General features: G+C 43.1%; 1 protein-coding gene across 1 annotated transcript in view; it reads left to right on the top strand.

Moving 5' to 3' along the window:
- Positions 1–23,996, top strand: part of LOC127617486 (cilia- and flagella-associated protein 46) — a 97,462-nt gene that overhangs the window by 7,761 nt on the left and 65,705 nt on the right. Inside the window, exons 5-19 of the mRNA XM_052089463.1 lie at positions 2,035–2,199; positions 3,718–3,841; positions 6,732–6,820; positions 8,725–9,159; positions 10,026–10,125; positions 10,225–10,320; positions 11,379–11,569; positions 13,881–14,109; positions 14,936–15,056; positions 16,238–16,361; positions 16,960–17,075; positions 17,915–18,021; positions 20,132–20,244; positions 21,884–22,096; positions 22,211–22,439. Coding sequence (XP_051945423.1) covers positions 2,035–2,199; positions 3,718–3,841; positions 6,732–6,820; positions 8,725–9,159; positions 10,026–10,125; positions 10,225–10,320; positions 11,379–11,569; positions 13,881–14,109; positions 14,936–15,056; positions 16,238–16,361; positions 16,960–17,075; positions 17,915–18,021; positions 20,132–20,244; positions 21,884–22,096; positions 22,211–22,439 — 2,452 coding nt within the window. The remainder of the gene's footprint in view (positions 1–2,034; positions 2,200–3,717; positions 3,842–6,731; positions 6,821–8,724; positions 9,160–10,025; positions 10,126–10,224; positions 10,321–11,378; positions 11,570–13,880; positions 14,110–14,935; positions 15,057–16,237; positions 16,362–16,959; positions 17,076–17,914; positions 18,022–20,131; positions 20,245–21,883; positions 22,097–22,210; positions 22,440–23,996) is intronic.

Here is a 23,996-nt window from a genome sequence, read left to right as displayed (position 1 = left end):
ATCTGAGTGTGTGTGTGTGTGTGTGTGTGTGTGTATATATCTGAGTGTGTGTGTGTCTGTGTGTGTGTTTGTTTGTATATATATCTGAGTGTGTGTGTGTGTTTGTTTGTATATATATCTGAGTGTGTGTGTGTGTTTGTTTGTATATATATCTGAGTGTGTGTGTGTGTTTGTTTGTATATATATCTGAGTGTGTGTGTGTGTGTGTGTGTGTGTGTGTTTGTATATATATCTGAGTGTGTGTGTGTGTGTGTGTGTGTGTGTGTGTCTGTGTGTGTGTTTGTTTGTATATATATCTGAGTGTGTGTGTGTGTTTGTTTGTATATATATCTGAGTGTGTGTGTGTGTTTGTTTGTATATATATCTGAGTGTGTGTGTGTGTTTGTTTGTATATATATCTGAGTGTGTGTGTGTGTGTGTGTGTGTGTTTGTATATATATCTGAGTGTGTGTGTGTGTGTGTGTGTGTGTGTATATATCTGAGTGTGTGTGTGTCTGTGTGTGTGTTTGTTTGTATATATATCTGAGTGTGTGTGTGTGTGTGTGTTTGTATATATATCTGAGTGTGTGTGTGTGTGTGTGTGTGTGTATATCTGAGTGTGTGTGTGTGTGTGTGTGTATATATATCTGAGTGTGTGTGTGTGTGTGTGTATATATATCTGAGTGTGTGTGTGTGTATATATATCTGAGTGTGTGTGTGTGTATATCTGAGTGTGTGTGTGTGTATATATATCTGAGTGTGTGTGTGTATATATCTGAGTGTGTGTGTGTGTGTATTTATCTGAGTGTGTGTGTGTGTGTGTGTGTGTGTGTGTGTATATATCTGAGTGTGTGTGTGTATATCTGAGTGTGTGTGTGTGTGTGTATATCTGAGTGTGTGTGTGTATATCTGAGTGTGTGTGTGTGTGTGTGTATATCTGAGTGTGTGTGTGTATATCTGAGTGGTGTGTGTGTGTGTGTGTGTATATCTGAGTGTGTGTGTGTATATCTGAGTGTGTGTGTGTGTGTGTATATCTGAGTGTGTGTGTGTGTGGGTATATATATCTGAGTGTGTGTGTGTGTGTGTTTGTGTGTATATCTGAGTGTGTGTGTGTGTGTCTGAGTGTTTGTGTGTGTGTGTGTGTGTATATCTGAGATGTGTGTGTGTGTGTGTGTGTGTATATCTGAGTGTGTGTGTGTGTTTGTGTGTGTGTGTGTGTATATCTGAGTGTGTGTGTGTGTGTTTGTGTGTATATCTGAGTGTGTGTGTGTGTGTGTCTGAGTGTTTGTGTGTGTGTGTGTGTATATCTGAGATTGTGTGTGTGTGTGTGTGTGTGTATATCTGAGTGTGTGTGAGTGTGTGTGTGTGTTTATCTGTGTGTGTGTGTGTGTGTGTGTGTGTGTGTGTGTGTGTGTGTGTGTGTGTGTGTGTGTGTGTGTGAGAGAGCGAGAGACAGAGAGAGAGAGACTTTAAATATTTAAACAGCACATCAGGTCATGGATGACGTAGCCCCATAATCACCACGTCTGCCAGATCTCCTCCTGGAGTTCACTTTGAAATGTAAAGACAAGTCGAGTAAGTGACTATCAAGGGACGTCCAGCACTTGGAGCTCAGCAGGATTATGTTATCTACTGTAAACTTGTAATTGGTCAGTGATGGATGTATAATTACTGTATTACATTACTACCTCTTCAGAAGCTCTCCGGCGTTGCTGATGGGAGCATGTCTTGAGTACTCTCTCCTAAACACATGCTGATCTCTGGTGGATAAATTAGTGTTCAAGCCTTTATTAGTTGGAATCGGCCTGCTTCAGTTCTCGTGCAATAACTGCTTTATTTCTCTTGGACGTCGAGTTCTCCTGTGGCTCTTTGAAAGGCTGTTGCTCTGAGCTCATTAAACATTCTCTGGGATTGAAAATAAGATCTGAAGTCCATATGCAGAGCAAATTGAGATGTACGGACACAGTGATGGCTTGAATAATTAATCAGACTGTTTTTTTTGTTTTATTTCTTCTCTTTCTGAATCTTCCCTGCCACACTCTCTGACTCCATCAGATACCATTTCTTGGTGTTCAACGCGTCGCTGTTGTACCTCCAGAGCGTCCGGATGTTCCTCAGGTCTGGTCAACGTCAGCTTCTGGTGTCTTCTCTCACAAAGGTGCTCAATGCTCTAGAGGAGGTTCAGGATGCTGATCACACATGGAGAGCTGAACTCATGCTGTAGGTGACTTCAATGTGTTAGAGAACGTAAAGGGGTCATGATGTGAGGAATCGATCTTTTGACGTAAGAGGTCAATGAACCACAAATAAAAGCGTCAGAACTGAAAACTTCCTCCTTCATAGAAAACGAGCATTTACGTCTGTTGAAACATCTCGTTTGGAATTTGTTGCATTTGTGATGTCACAAGAACTAAGTACATCTGCATATGCCTCTTCAAGCTAGACATTAATGCTATTGTTTGACATTGTATCCTTGGCCCCGCCCACTGATGCTCAGTTAGACACACCCACACAGGTGAAGAGGAGATATGGGCCTGTTCATCGACATGGGGTCATTTATCTTTACCCACAATTGCAAGTTACGAAAAAACACTTTTTTGAAAATTGTTCTTTATTGTTTGCAATTTCCTATAGGGTCTTATTAAAGGGACAGTACACCTAAAAATGAAAATTCTCACATCATTTACTCATCCTCATGCCATCCCAGATGTGTGACTGACTTTCTTCTGCAGAACACAAATTAAGACTTTTAGAAGAATATCTCAGCTCTGTAGGTCCATACAATGCAAGTGAATGGTGACCAGAACTTTGAAGCTCCTAAAAGCACATAAAGGTAGCATAAAAGTAATCCATAATACTCCAGTGGTTTAATCCATGACTTCAGAAGTGATATAATATGGGTAAGAAACAGATCAATGTTTAAGTCCATTTTTAACTCTAAATCTCAACTTTCACTTTCACATCTGAAAGTGAAAGTGGAGATTTATGGTAAAAAAAAAAAAATGACCACACCTATCAAATCACTTCAGTAGACATGGATTAAACCACTGGAGTAGGGATTACTTTTATGCTGCCTTTATGTTCAAAGTTCTGGTCACCATTCACTTGTACTGTATGGATCTACAGAGCTGAGATATTCTCCTAAAAATCTTCATTTGTGTTCTAGTGAAGAAAGAAAGTCACACATCTGGGATGACATGAGGGGGAATAGAAAATGAGAGAATGTTCATTTTTGGGTGAAGTGTCCCTTTAAGAACTGTGCAAAATTTGACTGTAGTTTCATATCGGTTACAAATGTAACCAAGAATTAAGCACATACTTTCATTAACTTTAAAAGAGAGAAAAGGAACGTTGTTCGTTCCATTGCGCAATAAAAGGAGAAAAATACTGTACATGTCTTCACTGAGCTGGGGGAAATTTGAGATTAATTAGGTTAATTTATGCTCATTTAAAAAATAAACATTTACATGACATGATGACAATTAAGAAGATTTTAAACCAAAATCGTACAAGCTAATAGTCTACGGACATTTACATTTTTACAACTGAAAACTGACTTAATAATGATGCTCATCACAGTAATACGGGTTGTTTATTTTGCATTTGGGGTGAAATATGACCTGGACGTGTTCTCATGACACTAAGTATCAGTAATCAAGAGCACGACCTCTAGTGAGTCATGGTGAACGGGGTGGAGCCTCATGTTTCATGTTGTTTTCACCTTGTGTTTATATTCAGACACCTGCTTGAATGTCTGCTCGACGCCGGGCAGGTGAAGGAAGCCGCTGCTTTGTCAAAGGTCGCCTCCAATTTTATAGAGTCTCATAAACTAGAGCTCCACCCCAGACTTTTCTCCATACAGGTACATCTTTCTGCCTTCTCTCTTGTCTCACGTTACTCACTTTTATTCATCTCACTGACTGAAGCAGCTGTAACTTCCTCTCACACTCTCAGGAAATCCAGCAGGTTTATCTTGTCCATTATCCAGATTATGTTTGGCTCATATCTCATCCCGATAACGATGGGTTTTATATGTTACAAGCTTTCAATACATGCAAGGTTATTATTAGGGCTGAAACTCTATTGTATTAGTCAGGATTGTTATTATTATTAGTGGTGCTTGCCAAAGGTGAAGTGTTAAAACATGCTAAAAATATGCTAGCATCATGCTAGCACATGCTAGCATCGCCTACCGAAGTGCTAAAACATGCTAAAAACGTGCTGGCATCATGTTGGCACATGTTAGCATCGCCTAGCGAAGAATTAAAACATATAAAAATCATGCTAACACATGCTAGCATCACCTAGCGAAGTGCTAAAACGTGCTCAAAACGTGCTAGCATCATGCTAACACATGCTAGCATCGCCTAGCGAAGTGCTAAAACGTGCTCAAAACGTGCTAGCATCATGCTAACACATGCTAGCATCACCTAGCGAAAGTGAAAATATTCTAAAAACGTGCGAGCATCATGCTAAGACAAACATAACACTTACATGCTACCATCATGAAAAACACATGCTAACAACATTCTATTACCATTATTTAAGTGCTTAGCAACAAGTTATAAAATACTATATGACGAGTTTTGCCACAGCAAGCACCACTCACATTTTCTTCAGGAAATGTACCTATCTAGTTATTATTATTATTCTGCCCTAAAACTGATCGTGCAGCCCAAACCGTAATTCATAGAGAGCTGAATCTTTCAGGGAAGATAGTTCCCCCTGAGCACTACAGCATATCAGCATATTGGCCCGATCGGCCTCAAGGTGGCGCTATAGTGATCATGTTTACGTTTTGGACCATAAATCCTATGGGTTTTATTTGGTCCATAAAAAATGCATAATATCGAAAAACCTACTTTTTCAAACTCCTCCTACAGCTTTTGTCCGATTCGTACGAAATTTGGTGTGTTTCTACTATGAAACCTCCTGACAAAAATGTATCAAAGGAATTTTGATTCGTCGAATTGTTGCGAAGATATGAGCCAACGAATTGGTCAGGCGTCATCCATTATGTACGTATTGACCAATATCTATCAAACAAAAAGGCCAAATGTTACAAAATAATACAGTTGCGGAGTTATGAGCATTTTTTGAGTTGTAGCGCCCACTATTGGCAAACAAATTAGCCAATAGGGGGTATTGGCTAATAAATACAACTAAAAAAATGCTCATAACTCCGCAACTGTATTATCAAATGAAGTTGAAAATTGGTGTGCTTCTTGTAGGGGCCAAATGCATATATATACTACAATATGACTCAGACAAATAAAAAAACATGGCCACCAGCAGCCAAAATGGTGTGTAAATTATCGTATATTATCCAATGTTACCTGCTATTGTGAACTGCATCTAGGACTCCTTAGGTCAATAATTATCAAAGAAAAGATGAACTTTAGTTATTTATTTAGGGGGTTGAATTTATCATGTGGGGTTGACCAAGTGCATCCAAAATCCTATAATTCCTTAAATAAATATTCAAACTTTTAAAGCCTTTTTGGAGATTGGCTGCTTTGTGGCTTTATAACAGTTAAAAAGTAAAAAAAAAAGAAAAGACCACTATAACAATGATCCTGTTTCAGGATCGTTGAACACAAGACATCTTTCATATTTAACACCTGTTTGCAAATTCAGCAACTTACAAAAGTACATATACATATACATTTCTCTTTTGCATACTTTTAAATTTCTTAAAAGGCTTGAACCCGTTAATTGCAGCTATATTGAACATATTAGTTTCACAAAACTTTACCTGCTATTTAAGTGTCGCTGTCCATTTGTGTAGTGCTGAAATGTCTCGCACGCCACTTGGAATTTACGTTTAAAGTTACAGTACGTGTTTATTCTAATTATCTACATAATGAAACTTTCTTTTGTGCAGAATAATCTATTGCTTATAGACAGTCCGTTTTTACACAGTCGAGATGCCTTTGTGATGTTTAGTGTTCACAGATTCATCTGTAAGTTGAGCTGCACATTTATGCGTCCATGTCATGCATTTAAATATATTATAAAAGTATTATTTAACATTATTTAACAGTAAATGAAATGTTCATTAAGTATCTGATATTAAATTTATTGTATTCTGCATCAGTTGTTAGCATTGCAATAATAACTGTATTAAGATTAGGTGTAATTTCGCGATTGGCCTTCAGTTGAGCATGAGTCTCTTTATGATCCAATTAAAGGGATAGTACACCCAAAAATTTAAATTCTCTCATCATTTACTCACCCTCAAGTCAAGATGTGTGTGATACTTTCTTTCTTCAGCAGAACACAAATGAAGATTTGTAGAAGAATATTTCAGCTATTTTGGTTCATACAATGAAAGTGAATGGTGACTTTGAAGCTCCTAAAAGCCCATAAATGCAGCATAAAAGTAATCCATAAGACTCCAGTGGTTTAATCCATGTCTTCAGAAGTGATATGATAGATGTGGGTGAGAAGCAGAGCGATATTTAAGTACTTTTTTAATTTAAATTCTCCTCCCTGTCCAGTAGGTGGCGGTATGCACAAAGAATGCATATCGGCGAAAGTGAAAGTGGAGATTTATTTAAAAAAAAAGGACTTAAATATTGATCTGTTTCTCACCAAGCTACTACTTGAGCTACGATGCCTTTGGGAAATGGTCCGTAATTCTAAGATGATTCATATGATCATTCATACGACCAGCTTATATGCACATGATGCTTTTTGTAAACACAGCCCTCTGGTTGGTCCTGACTCTAACTGCTGTATTTCCTCCACAGGTTCGACACAACCTCATGGATGTTTCTGACATGTTGAATAAAGCAAATCCCAAATTGATTGTGACCTATAAGATTCAGAAGCTTAAACAGTAAGATTCATTTATGAGTTCAAGTACACATTCACATTCATGCACAGAAGATCTCAGAGATTTGTCTTCAAGGAGATTCGTGCAAATTCAAGGTTCTTCTGGAACATTTGGCTTGTTTTAGTATATCCATACACTTGAACAGGGGGCATAAAGAAGCAGTGTTCGCTCCACTGTTTAAACGATCTGATTTAGCTGCTGACAGCGGAGATCAAGTGCAGCATTGCTGTAGTTCTGCTGGTGTAGCAACTCTCCATAGACTAATTGAGTATTAACAATAACTTATAAACCTATACAGATAGACCTACCATGAGCTCTGAGGTTGTTAATCGATTGTATATGCTTCTGTTTAAGCCATCGGTCCGTGTTATTTAAAAAATAATCATGTTTAATTGCAGAATTCCTAGTGAAGAACTACACTACCCATAATCCTAAACAGAGATCCACCAATCATAGAATCACGTTCAACAAAGTGCATCAAAAGAGCTCTGCAGCGACCGCCCACTCCAATGAATGATGCAGTCGAGTCACTTTTCAACACACTAAAAACGTATTATATATTTGCAATAAAATGTACATATGTTGTTTCTACACTTAAAAGCAACTATTTAAAATCGTTCGTTTTACGCTGTATGTTTCCAGCGTTTAATTACGCCATTAGTAACGATCATAGACTGTAAAAAAAGATGGCCGACGCCCCTTCGCTCTTTTCCATTGGTGAGACCTGAAGCCGCCAGTGTCCCGATATGGCGCTGACATCTTGGGACTTGAGTCTGCGCAGTTGCGATTTCGGGACCAGACCTGCGCGGTAGTGAGCAGGAAGTAAAGCCGCGAAATCAAAGCCCCGTCCTCACTCTCGCTGAATCAATCACAAGCACACGCCCCTTTTGACTTTTGACTTATGACGGTGTGAAATAATTAATTATAGAAATGTAGATATTAAATTTAAAGCTCCAATCTCCTCAGTCCTCCGAAGATCCCGAAAAAAAGTCCGTTGGTGCTTCAGTGACTACTTCACTCAGAGAACCTGTCAATCACAGCTGTCAATCATGATGTCACAGCAGCGTTTTTATAGCATCAAATAACTAAAAACAAACTTATTTTGAAAACAAACACTTGAAATGACATCAACGTGATAGAAACGACAGTAAATGACAGAAACTATCTTTGGAAAAAAGATATGTGAAGTGTAATTGAATTGTTTAGTTGGTCTCACGTCCCGTTGAATAACATGGGGAGGCGGGGCTTATGACCTATACTAGGACCAGCCACCGGGGGCGATCGAGACGCTTTGGGCTTCACTTGTGAGGGCTTGTGCGACACGCTTGTCAACGATTCATGGCATTGTAGTTCATTCCCTCGTTAAAGGTGTTAAGTGCACAGGCTTGTATTTTTGTCACATTCAAACACTTTTTTGCTTCGAATCAAATTTTGTCATGTTGTGATTCACCTCAGAGCTGGTTGGTTTGATTCATGGTGCACAACTCTTTAATTAAGGGTTTTATGAAATCCCTATGGGAAAAATACAGCTGTGCCAGGCGGCTGTGGCTCAGGTGGTAGAGCAGGTTGGCCACTAATCACAGGGTTGGTGGTTCGATTCCCGGCCCACATGACTCCACATGCCGAAGTGTCCTTGGGCAAGACACTGAACCCCAAGTTGCTCCCAATGGCAGGCTAATACCTTACATGCAGCTCTGCCATCATTTGTGTATGAATGTGTGAATGAGTCACAGTGTAAAGCGCTTTGAATACTGCTAAGGTTAAAAAGGCGCTATATAAGTGCAGACCGTTTACCATTACAGCTATATAAATTGGCGGGGGATGTTGCACTCTAATGGTGCTTTTTAGCTTGTATGAGCATTACATCAATGATACTGTACTGATGTTTGTGTCCGTGTTCTCTGCAGTATGGTTGAGGTTAATGGAAGAAGAGATGATTTGGCCACACTAAAAGAGATTTTGCTGCTGCTGATCAAGTCATCAGAACCCCAAAAACCCAACGCCCAAAGAACCCAAAGCTCCGGTCCCCATCCAGCATTAATAACTCCACTCCTCAACCCAAAGCGAAAAGCCGAAGCTCCAGCGGCCCGCCTGATATCCCCGTCTCCAGCCTCACACTCGAGAGCTCTAGATCATCTCCAAACACCCAGAACTTCCGTTCTTCACCCAGCACCCCTGACTCAGGCCCTCCGCCTGATATTAACAGCCCAAATGATCCACAAAACACCCAGCGCTCCAGTCCTGCACCTAACACTTACAGTCCTAGTCCTGTCCTGTATCACCGCTCTTCCATGCCTCCGAGTGACAGGTGTGTCATCATCAGTTCACACGCATCTGATAGTGTCATGCTGATCCGCAGGGATGTTTAACATGCATATCATTATTTTGCTCTCAGATAAACGTATAAAGGCTTTCTGAAATACTTCATTCTGATTGGTCAATAACAGCATTATGCACTCGAATACTTTTGTATAATGACCACTAGACTACATAGTATGACTGTTGTCATAGGCAACCAGTTATGCTGCATAGATGTAGTAAATGTGTGTCATGTCACCGTGCACTCTCTTTCTACTCACATAAATCATTTCAACTCAAATCAATGTGGACTGTATAATCAATAATGACCAATATAGAGTTTATTTTGCTATAGTGTGACATGCTGCAGATGACAGTATCATCCTGAAGGGGTTTATTTTGAGATAATGTTCCAGCTGACTGTACATTACATGGCATCCTACTAAATAAATAAATGCACATGAAATATTGATTTGCACTGCATTATGTGAAGCCAAGTTCCCCCTCCTGATCTCCAATTAACCTGTTGATATCTGTTTGCAATTTGTGCATGTGACTGCTCGTTATCCCGCTTATTACACGACTAATTGCCAAAAATGAATATTGCAAAATTGATTTGTGTTGAAATGATTGAATTAGCTTACAGTACTTGCAGAGTGATACGAGAAGTAGGACAGATGACTCGCAATACCCGCGTGTTGTTATTGAGAAATATCAGACCGCTAGATGAGACGACTGACCAATCAGAATCGAGTATTCCAGAGACCCGTGCAATAACGACTGGCTGACTCTGACATCATAATGACTTCTTTTCTCTCATTCAACCCTGATCCCATCCCCACAGTCTTCATTCTGTGTTTCCTGTCGCTGCGAGAGTTTCTCAGCAATGATTCGTTGTTCATGATTTCAGGATTGCGTTGTTGTTGGAGTTGGCGTTTCTCTCGCTGCAGTTACGGCAACAGCAGGTGGCATCCGACTGCCTGAAGGAGCTCCGAGCTGCAAAGGTCAACGTGAGTCCACTCCAGGGTTCCCTCTCTTTCACTTACACTGGTCCTGTCTTTCCCATTATATTCCAGTAAGCCCAAAGCTCTTGTGTTCTTCTCCTGAAGGTCGGTCAGCGCATAATGATGGAGTGTGTGCAGTGTGAGCTCGACCTTCACAAGCAGAGAGACAGAATTGAGAATTACTCCAGATCCAGTGTGATGGTACTGTCTTATTACATCATCGTCATATTTTATTATTGTGGAGTACTTAGTTTAAAACTTTGGGAAAGTCCCGGGAATGTTGTTTTGAAAAGGATATTTGCATTCATTCACATAAATTATGAACAGTTTGTTGCCAGGACTGCAAACATATTTTTATAATCAGTATTTTTGTCATGTTTTTTAGTCTAAACGCCCATTGAACAAGATATATTTACTTGAGAGGCAAAGATGCATAAGATGTGATGACTGTCATCATTTACTCATCCTCATGTCATCCCAGATGTGTGACTTTCTTTCTTCAGCAAAACACAAATTAAGATTTTTAGAAGAATATTTCAGCTCTGTTGGTCCGTACAATGTAACCGAATGGTGGCCAGAACTTTGAAGCTCCAAAAAGCACATAAAGGCAGCATAAACGTAGTCCATATGACTCCAGTGGTTTAATCCATGTCTTCAGAAGTGATGATGGGTGTTGGTGAGAAACAGATCAATATTAAAGTATTTTTTTTAAACCTTAAATCTCCACTTTCACTTTCACTTTCAGATGAGAACGTGAAACTAAACAAACACCACATGTGACTTTCAGACCTAAAAGTGAAAGTGGACATTTAGAGTGAAAAACTGATTTAAATATTGATCTGTTTCTTACCTACACCTGTCATATCACTTCAGAAGACGTGGATTAAACCACTGGAGTATTATGGATTACTTCTATGCTGCCTTTATGTGCTTTCTGGAGCTTCAAAGCTCTGGTCACCATTCGGTTACATTGTATGGACCTACAGAGCTGAAATATTCTTGTACAAATCATAATTTGTGTTCTGCTGAAGACAGAAAGTCTCACACATCTGGGATGGCATGAAGGTGAGTAAATGATGACAGAATTTTAATTTGTGTGTGAGCTATTCCTTTAATACCACATGTACGCTTCTTTATTTTAAGATAATTCTATATACACATTTTTGCATCCATGTTTACATATTTTTACTGGACAACAGGACAAAAATACCGATTGCAGTGAGTGATCCAGCATTGAGTGCCGTTCTCGGTTCTTACAGCTCCAGTTGAGTGTAATCGCCCGGTTGGATGCGTTACTGCAGACGGCACTGAAGGACGGAGACTCTCGGGTGACTCAAGCGGTCTGTGCGTCTCAGTGGAACACCTGCATGCCTCTCCTGCAACACAACCTCAGAAAGAGAATCCAAAAACCTCTCCAAAACCTTGTACGAGCCCTGGAGAGTACAGACAGGTGAAATTAAAATAGACATATATGAGTGAAATTGCTCTTGGGAGAATTTGCTGAGAAGTTCTGACTTTTGATTGAACACTTTGGGATCTTGGTAAATCTGAGCACAGTTTGAGACATTGAGATCTCTTCTGACACTCTAGAGGAGACACGGGAGTACTGCATTTCAATCATAGTTGTGTCCTCTGAATAGCACAGTTGATGTGCCACTTTTTTGAGCACAAAGCATGAAAATGACCTGAACTGAAATGGTTGTATTTACGGGACACTTTGGAGTTTGGACACAGTTGTCGTATCTTTTGAAAGGCACACTTTGGGCTTTATTTCACAAGTTTCAGAATGAATATATGTTGTTATTTATTAAAGTTAGAGAAGCTGAAGTTTATAGTAATGGAAATATTTTGTGCTGAACATGTTTTTATAATCTAATAAAACTATAATTAAAGTGCCAAGACAAGGGCACCCCCGGGCAGTCAAGGGCACCCCCTGGTAGTCAAGGGCACCCCCGGGCAGTCAAGGGCCCCCTGGTAGTCAAGGGCACCCCCGGGCAGTCAAGGGCCCCCTGGTAGTCAAAGGCACCCCTAGGCAGTCAAGGGCACCCTGGTAGTCAAGGGCACCCCTAGGCAGTAAAGGGCACCCTGGTAGTCAAGGGCACCCCCGGGCAGTCAAGGGCACCCCTAGGCAGTCAAGGGCACCCTGGTAGTCAAGGGCACCCCCAGGCAGTCAAGGGCACCCTGGTAGTCAAGGGCACCCCCAGGCAGTCAAGGGCACCCTGGTAGTCAAGGGCACCCCCGGGCAGTCAAGGGCCCCCTGGTAGTCAAAGGCACCCCTAGGCAGTCAAGGGCACCCTGGTAGTCAAGGGCACCCCTAGGCAGTAAAGGGCACCCTGGTAGTCAAGGGCACCCCCGGGCAGTCAAGGGCACCCCTAGGCAGTCAAGGGCACCCCTAGGCAGTCAAGGGCACCCCCAGGCAGTCAAGGGCACCCTGGTAGTCAAGGGCACCCCCGGGCAGTCAAGGACCCCCTGGAAGTCAAGGGCACCCCCGGGCAGTCAAGGGCACCCTGGTAGTCAAGGGCACCCCCGGGCAGTCAAGGGCACCCTGGTAGTCAAGGGCACCCCCGGGCAGTCAAGGGCCCCCTGGAAGTCAAGGGCACCCCCAGGCAGTCAAGGGCACCCTGGTAGTCAAGGGCACCCCCGGGCAGTCAAGGGCCCCCTGGTAGTCAAGGGCATCCCCGGGCAGTCAATGTCCCCCTGGAAGTCAAGGGCACCCCGGGCAGTCAAGGGCCCCCTGGAAGTCAAGGGCCCCCCTGGGCAGTCAAGGGCACCCCCAGGCAGTCAAGGGCCCCCTGGAAGTCAAGGGCCCCCCCGGGCAGTCAAGGGCCCCCTGGAAGTCAAGGGCCCCCCCGGGCAGTCAAGGGCCCCCTGGTAGTCAAGGGCACCCCCGGGCAGTCAAGGGCCCCCTGGTAGTCAAGGGCACCCCCGGGCAGTCAAGGGCTCCCTGGTAGTCAAGGGGGCCCCCTGGTAGTCAAGGGCACCCCCGGGCAGCTAAGGGCCCTATGGTAGTCAAGGGCACCCCCGGGCAGCCAAGGGCCCCATGGTAGTCAAGGGCACCCCCGGGTAGCTAAGGGCCCCCTGGTAGTCAAGGGCACCCCCGGGCAGCCAAGGGCCCCCTGGTAGTCAAGGGCACCCCCGGGCAGTCAAGGGCCCCTGGTAGTCAAGGGCACCCCCGGGCAGCCAAGGGCCCCCTGGTAGTCAAGGGCACCCCCGGGCAGCCAAGGGCCCCATGGTAGTCAAGGGCACCCCCGGGTAGCTAAGGGCCCCCTGGTAGTCAAGGGCACCCCCAGGCAGCCAAGGGCCCCCTGGTAGTCAAGGGCACCCCCGGGCAGTCAAGGGCCCCTGGTATTCAAGGGCACCCCCGGGCAGCCAATGGCCCCTGGGCACTGGCCCCATTGGCCTGGTCTGTAATCCTTCCCTGCTGACAGCAGATGAAAATTATTCTTTTTGGCTAAATCTGGCACATGATGTACATCAATGAGATGTCTGATTAATGTGTAAAGTCCCTGACAAATAAACAAGTATCATAAGAGTTGTCCATATGACTCATGCCTCTTCTTAAACAATATTTATTTTTTGGGTGCATTTTGGACTTTGACAGTCGCTGGTCACTGTGTGTTTTTACTGTATGGAAACAAGCAGGCGGAGCATTCTCCGTTTGTGTTTTACTGTCAGTCATATGGGTTTAAATGACATGAGTATGAGTAAATAATGATTCCTTTAAACAGCGAGTGACTTGAGAGGTTTTGTGTGTTTCGCAGTATGCTGGTGGATGTGTTGTGTCACGTTCACACTGAGCTGGCCGTTATTGAAGAAGAGGATGAAAAGCTGGAGAGCGCCATGAAACATCTTCAGAAAGCTCTTGAGCTGGATCAGAGGGGACGTCACTACCAGCATCTGTCCTCGTCTTTACACCTCCTGCAGCTGCGCTCTTCTCCCCACGGCACACCTGCACGTCTGGAGGACCGTGCCGCACAACTCATCCAACAGGTCCGGCTTCAGTCTGACTGTTCCATTATATAATGCTGTTTATTTCAAATGAATTGAAACTAATAAGGTTAATGGTGTTGCGAGCACAAAACCTAGTGAGCTACGGTCTAAAAAAAGGGCTGTTCACACAAGACATGTTGTTTCACTTTTGGAGTGTCTCAATTCATTTGGAGTTTTTGGGCTGCAGTGTCAAGTTAGCAACTTAGAAAAACAAGTTTTGAGATCCCTGGATTCGAATTGTGCTCCGTTCTGCATAACGCGGCGGCTCATTTTTGCTTACCGCGGCCCATTCGGCACATTTCGCGGCTGACCCACCAGCCCGCTCAGTTCTCCCGCAGACCGGTCCGCCCCTGATCGGCCCCAAAGTGCGTCGGCCCACCGAGAAAATGGCCGGTATGCCAGATTGCCAGTCCAGCCCTGACCACATGTCAAACAACTCTGAGTGTGTTTTATTGTCCGGACAGCTGGAGTTTCACTTACTGCCCCCTGCTGAAAACAGGTGGTACTTCAAGCTTGAATTGCTCCGATGGTAGGAATATTCCTGATAACTATCCGGGAACATGATTCATTGTAAAAAGAAATCATATAGTTAATCGCACTGAATTAACACGTTAAATCGATAGCCCAAATTATACATCAGCATTAAACGAATCATCCAAACAATTGTCACAATGCATTCATGAGTTGCTTTAGAGTTGTGTAACGGTGGCGTGCGATGTGTATAAACCTAAGGGCTTACGTGTCTGAACTGTCTAAATAGACCGCTCATTAAGGTTTGGAACAGAGCTCTGGTGTGTGATAAGAATAAATGATGCTATTTTAACAGGCTAAGGAGGACAAAGGCCTTGAGACTAAGGAAAAGCGGCGCCCCCTGCTGGTTAATGCTGGAATCACACTGGCACCTGATGCGTTCCAGCTGGTCTTAGATGCCGACAGTAAAATGAAAGGTTGGAGGTTTTCTACACATTTATATTCTTTATCTTTCTTTTTTTGGCACTGTTTTAGTCAGTACACCCGCAGTCCATTCTCCGACGATTTAATGCACACCTCATTGTAAAGAGTTTCCAAACTGGAAAACACTTCCTTGATCTGACAAGCTCTAATCTGATTGGCTGATGTCATGCAACTTCTGGGAGTAAGGGCACACGTGCCAGGTCATTGTTCATTGTAGAATGATCTATTTGAGAATCCCGCCCCTACATATGATATTTAAAAACTACACAAACTGCAGTTGCTCCGTTTACATGTCAGTTTAATGGCCGGTTCTTGGCCAGACGTCATTCTGTTGGTCGACGGTGCGGCTACATGAGCAGACTGTAGAAGTCCTCTTGTCAGATCCACATGTGGAATATAAATCCAGATGTTCTTTGGTTTTATACATTAAGGCAGTGTGTGTAATCGTTGCCTGGATTCCCCTGGAGCTGACAGCCTGAGGCACAGACACACAGATCAGTGATGCTCTCTGAAGTCTATTAACCCTTCTCAGTACTGCATTAGTCTGACACATGCATCTGAGAGCATTGTGTGTGTGTGTGTGTGTGTGTGTGTGTCTGAGAGAGAGTGTGTGTCTGAGAGAGTGTGTGTGTCTGAGAGAGTGTGTGTGTCTGAGAGAGTGTGTGTGTCTGAGAGTGTGTGAGTGTGTGTCTTAGAGAGTGTGTGTGTCTGAGTGTGTGTGTGTCTGAGAGTGTGTGTGTCTGAGAGAGAGTGTGTCTGAGAGTGTGTGTGTCTGAGAGTGTGTGTTTCTGAGAGTGTGTGTGTCTGAGAGTGTGTGTGTGTCTGAGAGTGTGTGTGTGTCTGAGAGAGAGTGTGTCTGAGAGTGTGTGTGTCTGAGAGAGAGTGTGTGTGTCTGAGAGAGAGTGTGTGTGTCTGAGAGAGAGTGTGTGTGTCTGAGAGAGAGTGTGTGTGTCTGAGAGTGTGTGTGTCTGAGAGTGTGTGTGTCTGAGAGTGTGTCTGAGAGTGTGTGTGTCTGAGAGTGTGTGTCTGAGTGTGAGTGTGTGTCTGTAAGTGTGTGTCTGAGTGTGAGTGAACGCGTGCGTGCGTGCGCGCGAGTGAGTTTGTGTGCGTGAGTGCGAGTGCATATCGAGCTGTATGGATTGAGCTGATGTTGTTGTATATTGTGATTGTTCAGTTGGTAGTGAAGCACAAGGACATCTGGAACACCTCGCTGCTAAAGCCCAAGAACATGCCAGCTGCATTCAGAAGGTCAAAGGTCATTTGACTGGACTGGACAAGAACGCAGATGACCGAGAGAGGTGTGTGTGTGTGTGTGTGTGTGTTTACTCACTATAATCATGTACACATTACTGCTAAACATTTCCCCAATTTGGTTGGGGGGGGGTGGCGACAGACTTTGACTGTGCGCAGTGCTTAAACGCTGCTTGTACATGCTCAATGCCAACCTGAATATGAAAAACTAATATTCTAATATTTTTTTTTAAAAGAATGTTGTTTGTAGAGTAGCAACAGTCACTATATAAACTCAATATCTCACTGGAAACAAATCTAAAGTGTCAATAAAAGAATTGTATCCAATGACTGTGGGCGTGACTCATCAAGGGGCGTGTTTGATGTCAATATGATGGGACGTTGAGGGCAGGGATTACAGGAGTCACTATCACAAATACATTTGTCACTCACAAACCTTTGAATGTGTATTTAGTCACTAAAGTACAGCTGGTGCTGTTCATTGTGAAAATCATTGGAGCTGCACGCAAGACATTGTCAAGTTTTCAAGGCAGGTGCAGAATATGAGAATATGCCATAAAGCCGAAAAAAGCATCTCTCATATAGTCTGACAGTAACGGGCATGCCGAGGGAATCACTGATTTTTGTTGTTGTTGTTGTTGTCAGGGTTAAATTATGGGCATCACTGGCCAAGATCGCCCGAAAACAAGAGGTGTTTGATGTATGCCGGGCAGCCTGTCGCTTTTGCCTTCTTTACGATGATGGACGATGGGCAAACCGAGGTCAGTGACCCCCGTGAGACGAGGAGAGAAATAAGACACATTTTTCAGACTAAGATAAAAAATACAGAAAACTTTTGGAAGCTTTGCAGACTCATGGCATTTTGAGCACATTGGACAGCATTCAGGGAAGGAGGTATTGCCCCAAGTGAAGGAGTTCAAGTATCTCGGGGTCTTGTTCACGAGTGAGGGGACAATGGAGCGGGAGGTTGGCCGGAGAATCGGGGCAGCGGGGGCGGTATTGCACTCACGCTCTCGCACCGTTGTCACGAAAAGAGAGCTGAGCCGAAAGGCAAAGCTCTCGATCTACCGGTCAATTTTTGTCCCTACCCTCACCTATGGTCATGAAGGCGGGGTCATGACCGAAAGAACTAGGTCGCGAGTACAAGCGGCCGAAATGGGCTTCCTCAGGAGGGTGGCGGGCTTCTCCCTTAGAGATAGGGTGAGGAGCTCAGTCATCCGTGAGGAGCTCGGAGTAGAGCCGCTGCTCCTTTGCGTCGAAAGGAGTCAGTTGAGGTGGTTTGGGCATCTGGTAAGGATGCCCCCTGGCGCCTCCCTAGGGAGGTGTTTCAGGCACGTCCAGCTGGGAGGAGGCCTCGAGGAAGACCCAGGATTAGGTGGAGAGATTACATCTCCACACTGGCCTGGGAACGCCTCGGGGTCCCCCAGTCAGAGCTGGTTAATGTGGCTCGAGATAGGGAATGTCCCATGTCCCGGGTCCTTTTTTTCCCCAGTAAATAAACATTCTTTATATGAAATTATACTTTCCATTTTAAGAGTTTTGGCTGCAATGCAAGGAAATATTAGCTGGCCGTATCTTCATTGCACGTGTCTGTCCTCAGGTGACCACAAGAATGGGACGAGTCCAGTGCAGAGAAACCAGAATGAGCAGAACACAAACGGAGAACTGTTACGTCTGCTAGCTGAGGTCCATTTCATCAATGCTGAGGTACAAACAGCCTCTTTCTCATTCCATATTTGTGAAGCAAATGAGAGTTATAAAAGGGAATTCTGTCATCATTGCATGCCTCATGCATCCAAGATGTGTGACTTACTTTCTTCTGCAGAACACGAAGATTTTTAGAAGAATATCTCAGCTCTGTAAGTCCATACAATGTAACTGAATGGTGACCAGACGTTTATAGCTCCAGAAAGCACATAAATGCAGCTTAAAAGTAATCCATAAGTCTCCAGTGGTTTAATCCATGTCTTCTAAAGTGATCTGATAGGTGTGGGTGAGAAACAGGACACTATTTAAGTCATTTTCAATTCTAAATCTCCACTTTAACTTTCACTTTCAGATGTAAAAGTGTAAGTGGAGATTTAGAGTAAAAAAAGGATTTAAATATTGATCTGTTTCTCACCCACGCCATCATATCACTTCTGAAGACATGGATTAAACTACTGGAGTCATATGGATTACTTTTATGCTACCTTTATGTGCTTTTAGAAGCTTCAAATTTCTGGTCACCATTCACTTGCATTGTATGGACCTACAGAGCTGAAATGTTCTTCAAAAAATCTTCAGAGTAGAGTTTGGTTTGATGCACAGCCTTTGACATCAGCAACAAATACATGTTTTCTCATCACTTCCCAAAGTTGGTTAGATGTTAATAAGTCCATATATGTTGCTATATTAAGTATGCACGATTATATGGCTAATTGCATTTAGCATTGGTTTTCCCTGTTGTCCGTGACACGTTTTTGGGTTGAGAACCATCGCTTTTGATGAAATTGTGAAAATGAAGATGTCTGTCTGTTCTTTGATGATTTTTTAATGACTACAATGGACCTCCAGGATCTATTCTGTAATTATGTCTTCAGAGACGACACATTGACTTTGAACTAGAGAGAAAAAGACGTTAGAACAATGAGTTCAGAGAGAACGGAAAAGTCATGACCCTAACGACAGCAGAGCCGTGTGCATGCAGCTTCTCTTTGATTGCACATCACTTTGTTCCCAGCGAATCTGTTTCCTCTGTTTTTGGAGGGCTCGGTTTTTCAAACGACGTCCGTGGAAGTATAAGTATTGCGCTGTGAGTTCCCGTATGGACCTGCTCGCTTTGATCTGCAGTCAAACTGAGTTAACCGTACGGGCTGCGTGCTCTCATCAGTGCTGTGGGCACAGCCGAAACTCGCTGCTGCCCCGCTTGACTGGCATAAACTGGATTCACAGATGCAGCGGGCTAAACCTACTGTCTGAAGCTCCGGCTGAAGAATCACTTCAACACTGACTTTATGATGTCACAAAGATGACGTGTCGGGAAGCTAAACATGACGCAATGATAATAATTATAATTATATATAATTGTCATCATTTACTTACTCTTATGTTGCCTTTCTCCTTTCGAACACAAAAGGAGATGTTTATAAGAATGTTCACGATGTTTTTGGGGATATCAAGCTCCAATCTCAAAAGTAAGAGTGTCATAAATGTAGTCCATACGACTCGAGTGCTATATTCCAAGTCTTCTGAAGACATTTAATAGCTTTGTAAATGCTATTATATGACTTCATGGCTCACACACATGTCCGTATATTCAAATTTGGCAGGTTACAATCGATTTCGAGGCAGGTGAGAACCACTGGAATTTACACAGAGCTGGACAAGGGGGGTTCGGGGGGTGTTCGCTGTCTATTTCTGCATATTGCATCGCCGTTATGTGGTCCGTTCTGCGTAACGCGGCGGCTCACTAGCGTTCACCCCATAAGGCAGACGCCCCACCGGCCCTCCCGGATCTCCCAATGGCCAGTCCTCCCCTGATCGGCCCCAAAGTGCCTCGGCCCACCGGGAAAATGCCCGGTATGCCAGATTACCAGTTCCATACGTTTGTGAATGATGAAGTAAATGATCATTTTATTCACAATTGACTATTTCTGATTAAATAAATCAGAAGCAATAGCATTACTAATGTTTATTGTTCTGTTTTTGATCAATTTGATGCAGTGGTATTATTGTTAATGTCCTAACCCTAACCCAAAAACTGACTTCTAAAGGGTCGTGTGCATATACCACTTTACTATGCATTACTGATAAAGCACAGAAGTGTGTTGTCTAGGTAACCATCCTTAAACTGCGCTCAGAGGGGGTGGAGCTGAATGGATCTGCTGTACCACCTGATGAAAGCATGGCACTCTCACCTGAGGATGACGCCCACTGGAAGCTGTACAGGTGAACACACATCCCAAACTGTTTATTCATAAACACACACACACTTAACAGCTGCATTCAGATCTGTGAAGCATCTCGTGCTAATGTTTATCTCTGATTGAGCATGTTCAAATTGATCTCCTGTAGCTCAAGTGGATCTGTACAGATGAGATAATGACAGCGCTCAGCTGCTTTATTCCACATCCCAGCAGGCACATTAAACCTCTTTCTCAAATTATAAACGGCAGGAAACGATAAGCTCCAGAGTCACATGCCTCACAGCTAGAAAACACACAAGGCATGTTTAAACAGCTGTATGTGTGAGGGAATGCACCGCACCTCCTTTGGGTAACAAACACATGGTTTTCACTTAACAAGCACATGACGGCAGTGAAATGGTCAGGCGATATTTCCTGGTGGTCATTTTAATATCTTATTTTGTTTAGCTTGTTGCACTGTGTGGTGACTGCACATTTTTACTCTAGAGAACTGCCACTAGAAAAGAAAGTTTCACAGACGCGTGTGTGTGAGTGAGTGTGTGTGTGTGTGTGTGTGTGAGTGTGTGTGTGTGAGTGTGTGTGTGTGTGTGTGCATGCGTGTGTGTGTGAGAGTGTGTGTGTGTGTGTGAGTGTGTGTGTGTGTGCATGCGTGTGTGTGTGTGAGAGTGTGTGAGTGTGTGTGTGTGTGTGAGTGTGTGTGTGTGCATGCGTGTGTGTGCGTGAGAGTGTGTGCGTGAGAGTGTGTGTGTGTGTGAGTGTGTGCGTGCGTGTGTGTGCATGCGTGTGTGTGTGTGTGAGAGTGTGTGTGTGTGTGTGTGTGTGTGTGCGTGCGTGCGTGCGTGTGTGTGTGAGTGTGTGTTTTCACCCATTAAAAACAAAAAAATCACTCAGTCACATTTTTGCAGTTGTAATGTGTTATATTTTATTGTATTTTTTAATTTTTTGATATTATCTATAATAAAATGATCTATATATATTTATTTATTTTTCTTAAATTTTGCAAAAACAAATGACAGGAGACCATCTATTAGACTGTGTCATATAGCAGATTGTTATGTTAATATTTAGCGTAACATTTTTTTCTTTAAATATTTTATTAAGTAAAAGCCTTTAAAAAGTCTTTGATTCATTTATTCCACTGTTGCATACCTGCAATTCATCCATCCATCCATCCATCCATCGTCAACCGCTTATCCTGTGTACAGGGTCGCGGGGATACCTGCAATTATTCTATAAAATTATGATTTTTCTAATTTCATTTTATTTTTTTTTAGTAATGAGGTGCATTTATATACAAGAAAAGTGAATAAAAACGAATTCTTTTTTGAGCAATGATATCATAATGCATATTTACTCACTCGCCTCATTGCAAACATGTTGTTTCTCAAGTTGCACACAAAAGGAGATGTTTTGAAGAATGATCTAGCTGCTGTTTTCCATAAAATACAAGTAGATGGTGATTTATACTGTCAAGCTCCAAAAAGGACAAAAAGTGTGATAGAAATATAATTAAAGCATCATAAATTAGTCCATATTCATTATAAGGAAATCTGTGGCTCTGACATTATACTAAATATCTCCTTTTTGTTTTCCACTGAAGTGTCACTCAGGCTTGGAACGGCATGAGGAATACAGTAAATTTCTTTCCTCCCTCTCCTCAGTGACTGGATCAAAGATTTGTCGGTTTATGCCACCGTTAGCTTCCAGCGAGGGGCGGAGCTCGGGGCGGAGCTTGGTGAGGCGTGGTTGGTTGCTAACGCGGCTGTTTATCTGTGGAACTACAACAGCTGGCTGCTGGCCACTAGAGGGCATCGGCTTCTGCTGCCCACATTCAGCCGCTTGCTAGAGCTCCTCAGGCAGACTGGGCATGCTGGGTAAGATCTGGTTTGTGCCACTCTATATTAGTGATTTGAACGCACACGCAACCCTAAGTACAGATCTGAGTTTGTAGTCGGATATGTAGCTCAGTTGTGTATGTGTGTGCGCAGTGAGGTGGTTCTTGTGGTCATGCTGTGTGACGCTGTGGCTCAGGGACTCATCCAGCCCTGGTGTCAGACATCAGTGAGATCCGATCAGGAGTCACAGGACAACGAGAAGGTGCAGCCGCCAGCTGACAAGACCAAGAAGGCACGGGGAAAACCTGCAGAGAAGTCGGGCTCTTCTCAAGGCCTGCCGTTTGACTCCGCTGCAGTGCAGGACATGAAGAAAGCTCTGGAGGTGAGAGACACGGAGGACGCTCCAGCTGTCACAGTCCACTTGAGGCTGTAGATTTAACCTCCTGAGATATCAAACGAAACTAGAGACACTACTCTTTACATCCAAACAGCTTTCGATCCAGAAACGTAAAGCGATTTCTTACCAGAGACACTTTTGTTGGTGCTGCATCCATAGAGGCACATCCTGAAAATCACCGGCATGCTGTTGTGTCACATGATGCGGTGCACCAGAAGTTTAACTCTGAAATGAGAGTCTAGAGTCTTGTGAACAATATTCAGTCAGTTTTAATTCACTTAAATTATGCGTTGCATATAGCGAAGCCAAAATACAACATGCACACATCTACACTTGCAAATGCACAGCAAACTTAAAGAAGGAAGATGGCATTTCATTTCTCACGATTGAAAACGATGCCATGAGGCAGGGACGGATTATGAGTTGCAAAGGCCCCGGGGCCAATTATCTCCAAGGGCCCCCCTCCAAAAGTTGTTGGGGGGGGGGGGGGCATTGTTGATGGGGGATCGCACAACCTTAAAGCCCAAGGCCCCCCGGGCAGTCAAGGTCCCCGGGCAGTCAAGGTCCCCTGGACATTGGGCCGGTCGGTAATCCATCCATACATGAGGTCTGTTCAGTGGGTTGTGTCATGTGATTCAGAACATTCAGATATAGTGTTGTCACGGTACCAACATTTCAGTAGTCAGTACCAATACCAGTGAAATTTCACCGTACTCGATACTATTTTCGGTACCAAAGCAAAAACATGTTACTGAACACTCTTTTATTAACAAAGTCAACAAAACATCAGCAGCAGAACTAAGAACAGAAATATGCCATTGAGCAACACTTTCATTTAAATATATTATTTTAGAATTATAACAAAACTGAACAATGTGCTTTAAGTATTTTTGAACACTTATATAAGATTTCTTCAACTTTTGCAACTTTTAATTAAAGTTTTTACCAAGTACTAAAAAAAATCCTAAATAAACAAACACACAACAGAATTAATAAAAAACAATTTCCAAACTAATGTGCAAACTCTCTCTTATTAATAAAGCTGCATATTTTCTTCATGATAAGAAATGCACAGTGACACATATATATATATATATATATATTTATATATTCTGATGAAATAAGTTGTAATCGAGCTGCATTAAGCGTGTGCGCTGGAGGGACGAGCGTCCCGTGACAGAGTCTCTCTCAGCCGGTGCAGTTTCAGTCTCTCCCCCTGAGATCGGGACATTCACACGACTCACAGAAGAGTCTCACACAGAGACCGTTTCAGTGTTTATAGTTATTAACATGAGCTGCGTCTGTATTATCTGAACTTTAATAAAGCTATAATATATTAAGATATAACGCCGGATGTTTCTTTAAAGAGCTCCGCCTCCGCTGATTCCACAACGGGACATGCTCCTGAATGTACTTTAATCATTCCCTGATAATTTGGGATCTACATGAAATAAACGGTGAAAGTTTGGAGTGCATCTGTGATCGGTGTGATTCTGAAGTGCTGCTCTCGCGCGTCACCGTCACAGTTTAATGTCATTCATG

The sequence above is a fragment of the Xyrauchen texanus genome, chromosome 24, assembly GCF_025860055.1.
Source record: "Xyrauchen texanus isolate HMW12.3.18 chromosome 24, RBS_HiC_50CHRs, whole genome shotgun sequence".
Lineage (NCBI taxonomy): Eukaryota > Metazoa > Chordata > Actinopteri > Cypriniformes > Catostomidae > Xyrauchen > Xyrauchen texanus.
This window is presented reverse-complemented; position numbering and strand designations above follow the sequence as displayed.